Source organism: Abramis brama (assembly GCF_963993115.1).
Source record: "Abramis brama genome assembly, chromosome: 12".
Classification (NCBI taxonomy): Eukaryota; Metazoa; Chordata; class Actinopteri; order Cypriniformes; family Leuciscidae; genus Abramis; species Abramis brama.
The window spans coordinates 25,075,079-25,084,787 of NC_139974.1; the positions used below are offsets into that span (position 1 = coordinate 25,075,079).

The 9,709-nt window shown below is 37.9% G+C and overlaps 1 protein-coding gene across 1 annotated transcript in view; it reads right to left on the minus strand.

The window, feature by feature from the left end:
* arid1ab (AT-rich interactive domain 1Ab) overlaps nt 1-7,901 on the minus strand; it is an 81,025-nt gene extending 73,124 nt beyond the window's left edge. The window contains exon 1 of the mRNA XM_084130860.1: nt 6,823-7,901. Coding sequence (XP_083986986.1) covers nt 6,823-7,704 — 882 coding nt within the window. The 5' untranslated portion in view covers nt 7,705-7,901. The remainder of the gene's footprint in view (nt 1-6,822) is intronic.
* Between the last annotated feature and the right edge of the window lie 1,808 nt (nt 7,902-9,709).

Consider the following 9,709-nt stretch of genomic DNA (forward strand, 5'->3'; position numbering starts at 1 on the left):
AACCTTTTTAAAATGTGGGTTTGAATCAGAAATTTTGATGATTGACAATAGACAGAACAAAAAAAATATGATGTGTCAAAATAGATCTGTGCATTAAGTCTTAAAGTATGCAATCAGGGTTTTTCCTATAACCTTAATATTTTGGCAACCGCCCAAAAATGAATCTTTGTCCTACCAAAGATTAATTTTATCATGTAAATGTGAAGATAACTGCCGTTTCTGCAGTACTGGTACCCGCTGATAGCCGGCTGCTTTAAAACGCTCATGTGAGTGTTTTTTAGGGCTGTAGTCAACCAAAGAAATGCTTAGTCGACCAAAGTCCTGCCCTGCACAACGATTAGTCGACTAAAAATAAATAAAAAAAGACGCGATGTTTTGCATTTTGATTGAACATTTATTAAACAATTGTCATAGAGCATTTATAAAACAATAACGAATGTTTTCTGGCTAGAGCGCAGAACAGCGGAGTTTGTATGGACCGAAGTGCATGTCTGAGCTTGTATTGCTGCTGTTGCTTTGACATTGTGGAAAATAGAATAATAGAAACAAAATGTATTAGACTTTTTACCCGTTATTATCAATCTAAATTAAACTCGTTTTTAATTTAGGCTAACTTAATTTCGTTTTTCTTTATTTAAATTTCATTTTTCTTTATTTAAATGTCATTTTTTCTGTATTTAAATTTTGTTTTTATCTTTATTTAAATTTCGTTTTTCTTTATTTAAATTTCGTTTTTCTTTATTTAAATCTACCCTTTACTGTGTCAGTAATTTGTTAGTCAGAAAAATATTAGACTACCTTAAAAGTATTGCTTAAGTTAACAGACTGTGTGCGTTTTATATCACTAGTGCAGTGTCCGTTCTCGGAGAATATAGCCTAACCTGCTTGCGTGAGGTGTGCCGCTTCCCGCTCGCGCTGTTCTGTAGTTTACTATTAATTCTGAACGTGTCGTGTCTCACGTGTTTGTCTATATTGCACCAAATGCGACACTGCACTCCCTTGTGAAGTCGATTGGATGAACGGTTCTCGAAATAATCAAAATGCAAACGGACAGACAGACACATAGAGATTACTACCTATATTCCTTACTGAGCGCGAAGCATCAGTGCAGCCAGCCACAGGTGCGGTTCCCGAGAGTTCTAGGTGCGCTAAACTGTGGCGCTGTTACAAAATAGCCTAAATTAAAGCATTTAAAGTTGGGGATAAAACATAGGCTAATTATATTTAGAATACAGTAATATATAACTGCTTATAAAGGAATAAATATCAAGGAGTAAATCAATGAAAATTTCTTTATTGGTGAAAAAAATATATATAATAATTATGCGACTGGTCTACCAATGAGAATGTCAGTCGACCAAGACGGCATCGACCGATTAGTCGACTAAACGACTAAAGTTGACAGCCCTAGTGTTTTTCTTACTAACTTTTCAAATCAGTCACTCATTGACTTTTTACAGATAACAAATGTTTTATGATGTGTCCTGACATTGATTATTTTTTATATTCATGAATAAATAGGATACGTTAATATTACAAACTATTTCTTTGCATCTACTTTGGATTTATTGTCAGTACTGGACTCGTAGTTCACATGGGTAGGGTACTTTCTTGTGTGTGTGTGTCTGTGTGTTCATCCGCTATCCCCAAAGACCATTTTTGTCCCAGAAAAGATTTAACTGAACAATATTTGAAGGCAACTTGCTAATGTTTTAATGTATTTACTTATAATCATTAATAGTATAAAAAAATTCACTAATTTCATTTATTAAAAAAAAAATTCAGTAAAAACATATTACATGTTTTAAAAAAACATTAAAACAAAATGGTTACAATAGTGTTAGCTATGGTAATGAAATCAGTACCCAGAACTAAGGGTGGGCGACAAACAAATTTTTATTTCACGATATGAAAAATTGTATTCCATATTATGATATAGTAATTTTGTGTTAATTTATATAATTTGTTTTATTAAAAATAAGAAAAAAGCAGCAAATTACAAACAATAGGACAAACAATATAAAAAAAGAATTAAACCATTTTTATCAGGTACAATAGTTAGAATTAGTACAGAAATGTAACAAACGTAAAAAATAAAATATTGCAGTCTTCACTGTGTGAATTCAATATACATTTATTCTAAGCTGAAACAAGTCATTTAGTCAAGAGCAGTAAGTTATTTTCTCTTTTCTTTGATTAACATTAAAGGGTTAGTTCACCCAAAAATGAAAATGATGTCATTAATGACTCTGATGTCATTAATGACATTAATTCATCTTCGGAACACAGTTTAAGATATGTTAGATTTAGTCCGAGAGCTTTCTGTCCCTCCATTGAAAATGTATGTACGGTATACTGTCCATGTCCAGAAAGGAAATAAAGACATCATCAAAGTAGTCCATGTGACATCAGTGGGTTAGTTAGAATTTTTTGAAGCATCGAAAATACATTTTGGTCCAAAAATAACAAAAACTACGAATACAATGCTGAATAAAGTCGTAGTTTTTGTTATTTTTGGACCAAAATGTATTTTCGATGCTTCAAAAAATTCTAACTAACCCACTGATGTCACATGGACTACTTTGATACATTTTCAATGGAGGGACAGAAAGCTCTCGGACTAAATCTAAAATATCTTAAACTGTGTTCCGAAGATGAACGGAGGTCTTGCGGGCTTGGAACGACATGAGAGTGAGTCATTAATGACATAATTTTCATTTTTGGGTGAACTAACCCTTAAACAATGCAGAGCAGCAGGTATATTACGCTACTGTCACTAAGACCATACGCACAGGTCCATTATACTGACACACATCCGGTTTACACACAACTGATTACCTTTACATGAGACATAACCGGCTGTGTTTACATGAATACTCCACACATTTTGACAATTATGTGTGCATTTGACCAATCAAGTGCAATAAGAAGTGAAAGAGAACTGGATTCACGATCGCATGCTGAGACGCGGCTTACTGTGCGCCAGTTTGCGCTGTGTGTCATTCAGCAAGAGCACCGCACCAGGATCCTTTTCATGATATATTGAGTTTATAACTCTTTGTAACATCAGGCACGCTCTTTATATTCTCATTCACGCATTCCATCACTCTGAACTGTCAATAGTGCTATTTATTTAAATACTGTGATGTACACGATATAGCAAAATCTCTAACGAGACATTTTATACCGTGGTAATGATATCATCATACCACCCAGCCCTACCAAGAACCGTGAAATTTGACTGGTATTGGCACCGACTACTGAAATTTGGTACTGTGACAACCCTAGTACCATGTTGATAGCAGAGATTAATTTCCAGTTATCTATTCAGACTGTCCATTTCCATTAATAAATTAGAAACTCTGTCAAGAATCCACATTAATCACTCAAAACATTCACAGAAGTCTCTGAAAAAAATAATAATATTACATTTATTAATAATTTATCTAATCTGCAATATTGGTGTATATATGGTAAAATTAATAAATAGTGTTAAATTAATTTTTTTTTTAAAAACTAAATATTGCTTTTTTGTAAATCTACTTTTCATCAATAGCTTTTCAGTCAACATAGTGGTGCATGAAAATAAATAAAATTTACTCTTTAAGTAATTGGGGGGGAAAACATAGTATTTTCATTTTTTTTAAGAAAAGTGTCATCTACAACAAATCTGAATAGTTTTCAGTTTTTGCATTCAAGTAATATTTGTCAAACACAGATATTTATTCCATATTTTATGGCTTTAAAAGAAATCAGCTAAAGAAAATTGTTCATGGCTTCCTCTCAAGCTTTTACTCATTTTATCTTTGAGATACATATATCTCTCGGCTAATTAATACTGATTAGTGCACTTTGACACTCAACTAACTTGCAGTTCTGCTATTTGTACACAAAAAAGTCCCACTTTAATATTAGCACAGATATATGCACGCCACGGCTAGTTGCTTTTGAAAATGCCACACCATCATCAAGTTCAAGTCGCCCATTGCATCATTCATGCAAATCTGCAGTCTGAAAATCTTTAACATCGCACAATTTATCTGGACCACAAATTAGAACTATAAATACACAAATCTATGCAGAAATGAAGTAATCTATGTAAAAATTGTATGCACATCTGTATCTAACTACTGTAGGTCCAAAAAGGTCCAGCACCTACAGAACTCCACAGAGAAGCTGATTCAATTTTCAATTTCAACATATTAAATATTCATTACATAAATATTATAAAATATCTATTCATTTAACAATGTCTTCAGCTACCTACACAAAAGTTGCTCACAAAAGAAATGTTCAAATCTTAAAACTATACTGTGTACAATCAAACTCAGAAATAAGTTTGTGCATTCATGAGTCACATCTACACTAAATCACCTGTTGTTCATCTAAAAAGAGAGAATGTCGCTTCATCCGGCACAAGCGCTGATTAACAGAAAGAATCACCACAAAACTCTCATCTGAAAATTAAAGCACTCTAGAGGAGGACATACATATTCTCGTCTTCCCATCAAGGTTATGGCATAGTAGACAGACTAAAAAAATATGTGTTGCATTGGCTGAGGGTCTTAAAACACTTCACTTCCACAGAAAATACACGAGCAAGTCTTTAAACATTATTCTCTTATTCAAAAACAAGAATCTCAGAACAAGATAAATGTCTGAGGGTTCAAGAAAGGTGTGAGCCTGAGAAAGAGTTTGACAATGAGGACAGGATGGTAGTATAACAGCAGTGACACTTGGCTAACACCTACACTGCTTGTAAACACAGACACACATTGAGTCTGAACAAGCATGCTACTTTCAATATTACCTGGACCGGGATCAGTGACACAGTATATAGTAGGAACGCTTCCACCTAATGCATCTAATGAGTTGCAACCTGAAATTTAAACAAGAAACCTGGCTGCAAATAAACATCCCTGTAACCTTACAACATGGTTTTCAAGTTATGATATAATTCTGCATATTACAAATACTAATCTGTAATAATAATACACTGCTAATGAACATTTCACGACATGCAAAGAAAAATAGTATGCATGAAAGAAGTTAACATCAAAATGCATGTCATTTAGAAGAATTAAGTTTCATATCAAAAGAGATTCAGATAGGCAATCAAGATTCTTAAATGAACAAAGAATTGAGGCCTTATGATGTTACAAATATTCTCATAAAAATACCACAATCTGTTTAGGCTAGTATTGCAAAACAAAGTGCCTAAACAAATAAGTTAGAAGCATTCTAAATATCAGAAAACCTGGATGCAGGCAACTTGAATCCAAATGCCAAAAGCTCATAATGCAACCTAGTAAATGACATTCATTAAGATATGCCTTTTTATGAAATGCAAATACCTCTTAACATTGGACATTGCAGACCCTGCAAACCACTGAATCACTAAAATGTGCTCTAGGCCTATATTGCACACATTTTAAAGCAAAGTTGCAAAATCCCTTAATCATGACTGTTAAAAACAAAGCAGATTTGTGCATGAATGACCCGTTTATGAAATGCTACATAAATGAAAAACCAGTAATCAGATTCTCCTGTTTCAATGCAAAAGTGACTCAAAATGAAAAAAAAAAGTATCATTAATCATAAAGTTGCATACATTTAAAACATGAAACGCTTTAAAAGGCGCCCATGCACACAGTGAGTGTAAGTAGAGCAGCTCTTCGGCGAGGCTCTTTGCTGCATTAGGTGCAATTATAAATGGCCAGGCGCAGGAGAAGAGGCAGCCAATCAGATTTGAGCTCGCGTGTCAACCTAAGACCAACTGTCTTCTGCCTTTGACAGAAGGATTTTACCTCCATAATTCAAATCCCAAAGCAAAGCAGCCCGCTGCACTTACTCACATCACTCAGCCTGTTTACACACGCGTACAGCCCAAAAAAACGCCTCAAAACACTCCCAAACGCGACGCGTTTCAAATCAAACCGATCTTAACTGTTAATGCGGCGTTAATGTTCACTTTTACCCCACGAACTGTGTTATATTCGGGCTGAAGATGTGTTTAGCATCGGTTTTTAACTAGCAGTTACTATGATAGTCTGGGGGCTAATAAACGAGCCGTTAACGAACTTGAATATCTTAACAGAATAAACCAAACCAACAACCTTTACTCAAAAACGTTCAAAACTTTCCCGACAAAACTATTATCAAATCATGTGAATCTTGGCTTACACGAAGCTGGACTTTTTGCTGCATGCACGCAGCGAGCCCTGCCTCAAAAATTAGCATTACTTCAATTTCAGCATGCAAACTCGTGCCCCCATCAGCCCTGTCCGAGCTCTGGACATCTGTCTCGCACAACCAGCCCAAAACTAGCCAACAAGGCACAGAAATACAGTACAATAAAAGCTGCTTACATGGACTGAGTTCGCTGGAAAAACAGAGGCAGCCATTTTAGAGCAGACTCAAGTTGTGTCCCAAATGTCATACTATACACTATGCGTTTACACTATGTAACGTACTCAACCTAATATTGTATGAATTTTATACGGTTATTTTGTCATGCAGTAGTCTGAAAGCCCCTCCACCTCCGCTAAGTAAGGAAAGCTGCGACCGTTGGGTGCATGAGGTGTCCAGCGTTCCACACTTCATTATTTTTCGGTGAAATTAGTGCATCATCCGGGTATTTAAAATGCACTTGTTCTTTTTAGATTTTTCAGTGAACACTATTCGCACTGTTTATATAATACAAAACAGCATACATAGTGTCTACGTACGCGAATTTGGACGCACCTCGGAAGAAACAATAGCAGACTCCCGTACCGAAGCACACAGCTCTAGCGTTAGCCAAGCGAGTTAAGCAAAGTTTACCTGGGTCCTGTTGAGGGCTTGTCCAGTGCTTCCCGGGCTCATTGGAGGAGGGTGATGGCTTCTTTGTTGCCAGGCCGGATGGCCGCCACCGTACTGATTACTGATGTCCCCCGGTCCTTTGGTAGCCCCGTCCTGGCCGCTATACTCATTGGCCGGGTAGTTTTGGTAGCTCCTCGTGGAGCTGGGAGAAGTCAGAAGCTGGTTCAGCGTTGGGGTGGACGTGGGTTGAGGGGTTCCCATGTTATACCTCTGGTTGTTGTAGGAAGCAACAGCAGCAGTAGTTCCTCCTGGCGGCGGTTGCTTGCCTGGCTGCCCCCCGGCCGTCGGCTGCTGGCTGTTTCGCGGGGAATTCATGCCGTAGCCTTGGCCCTGCTGGTACGGAGTCCGGTTTGGGAAGGGGCTGTAGTTGTTGAAGTGGTTCGGGTAGCCGTGTTCGTGCGAATTGGGCGGGTATGAGTCCATCACCGCCGGCCCTGCCATGCCAGGGCTTTGTTGTCCGCCATGTTGATGAAAAGGGGCCCGGTTGTAGTGCTGGTTGTAGCTGTATGGAGGTGGGGGGAAGGCGCCCGTGTGGTGGGGAGCCATGCCGGGGTGGTTGTTTCCTTCGGAATCATTCTGGCTATTGTTATTGTTCACCCTGGACGGGTTCCCGTTGCCGTTCTTCATGTCAGGGTCTCCTCCTGCTCCTCCTCCTCCCCCGGCAGCATTTCCCACATCGGCCCCGTCTTGTAGTTCCTTCTGGCCCGGGGATCCGCCGTCGGAGCGCGGCTCCTTGCTTTCCTGTTGCTTATCTCCGAGCACCGACTCGTCCTGCGGCTCCCGCTCCGGCTTTTTAAGTTCGACGGGCGGGCTAGTGTTGAGAGTGGCGACCTGAGCGGCCATGATCTCTCTCTCTCCCTCTCTTTCACCGCGAGTCACTTTGAATATAAATACAACGCTCTTATAAAGACGTGCCCGTGTCCCGTATCATTCCTTCGACTTTCAGACCGAATTCGGTCTTCTCTCCCGAATGCGACTCGAGTATAAAAAGTTTCTTGGAGAATATAAATAAAGGTCCCGGGAATGAATTTAACCGACACAAATGTGTGTGTGAGTGTGTATGTGAAGGGGGGGCCTCTTACAGAACGAGAGCGCGAGAGAGAAACCGATCAAACCAGCACGAGGCTCCGCGAGACACAGCCATTTTACCGAAGCGCGCGGTCACATGCAAAATGCGTCATGGAGCGCTATGCGGATCCGGAGCGAGAGGGAGAAGTATGTCATCAGGTACTTTCACAAGTTCTGGCTCCAGTTCGTGGAATGAACACAAAATACGTGTGAACTTTGGGTTTTATTATGAAATAATACATAACATAGAGATTGTATTGTATTAAATGAATCTAGAGTTGCTGTTGTTTTTTAATTAGGTGGAGTGCAATGAACAATTTTAACTGTTTTAAATATGTTTTATTTTATTTTTATTATTATTATTATTCATGTGCCCTCATAATCTTTAACCAAAATAACGTAGCCTATCCTCTCACTTGCAGCAACATCTCTTCACTTCTCGGATGATGTGTTTACTGGAACACGGGCGGGACAATTCCCCATTGACAAAATCAAGTCTGCCCTACATTATTTCTTGTTGTTGTTGTTTTTTTGTTTTGTTTTTCTTTTCTTTTCTTGCAAAACATACAGAGATGACATGTTTATGACATACAACTTTGTATACAGTCTACAAAATGTATTAGCAATATGTTCAATGGCATCAGAATACAAATGAGAAAAGAAGAGTTTACATTATTTCTTGTTCAAAAAGACGTTCGCTCAGATATATGTCACATTAGGGATCTCAACTTCCGTTTCACGCCAATTTAAAAAAAAAAAAATGTGCCCATGCAAAACTCAGTGCCACAATGTTAGGGATTCCAGGATGCTATGCAGTTGCCAGTGTGGTTGCTATGCAGTTGCTATGGTGTTGAGTGCTTTGCCGAGGGGTTGCTGGGTGATGGACCCTTTTCACATTTCCGGGGTTATCAGAAGCGGAAGTCATTATAATTAGGTAAACTTCTATAGCGGCTAACGGGAGATGACAGCAAATATAATTTTTGTATTTCCATTTGCTCCAATAGCAAAAGAAAAAAATCTGTGATAGAGTTTCCACGACTTTTCAAAAAAGAGGAAAAAAGAAAGATCGATTATGTTGGTTAGAAGAGAGAAAGGTGTCAAATTTGCCATCATTCCATTTTATTAGAAACACCTTCGCAGCAGCGTTAATTCGTTTTTACATTTACTAACAATATAACACAATAGCGTAATAAATGTGTTTTAATTAAAAAAAAAATGAAAATATGAACAATTTTACTAGATTTGTGATGTTGATAACAGTGGAAACACATCATCACAGACTGTGAAAAGGGTCCATTGGGTTCTGGCCTACCTCTATGTATTTATGATATTATGTTCTGTCGATTTGCATCAGGTTCCTTTTATAGTATATGGCATTTTCACCCATTTAACATCTGCAAAGTCTGATCGCTTAGCACACCTTTTCTCAATCTGAATCTCATACACGTCCATAACACAAAATTGTGTGACTCGCACACCTATCTCTAAAGGGGAAGTGTGTCATTATGGTGCCACTCCTGTCACCAAACAGAATGTTCGAGAATAATGACTGTTTTCAAACAGGTTTCATGAACACTCCTCCCATCAGCCATTGGTCAGCCAAAAGGATTATCCCACCCCAAACTCACGCCATTGGTTGAAGTCATGTTACTGTGTTGGGTTTGTCCTGATACCACTGTTATTTTAGTATTATTTATATAATACTATAAAATTTACTCATATCGTGAATTAGCTTCTGTTTTTATTTTTATTTTATTTTTGTAATTTTCGTATGTTCTTT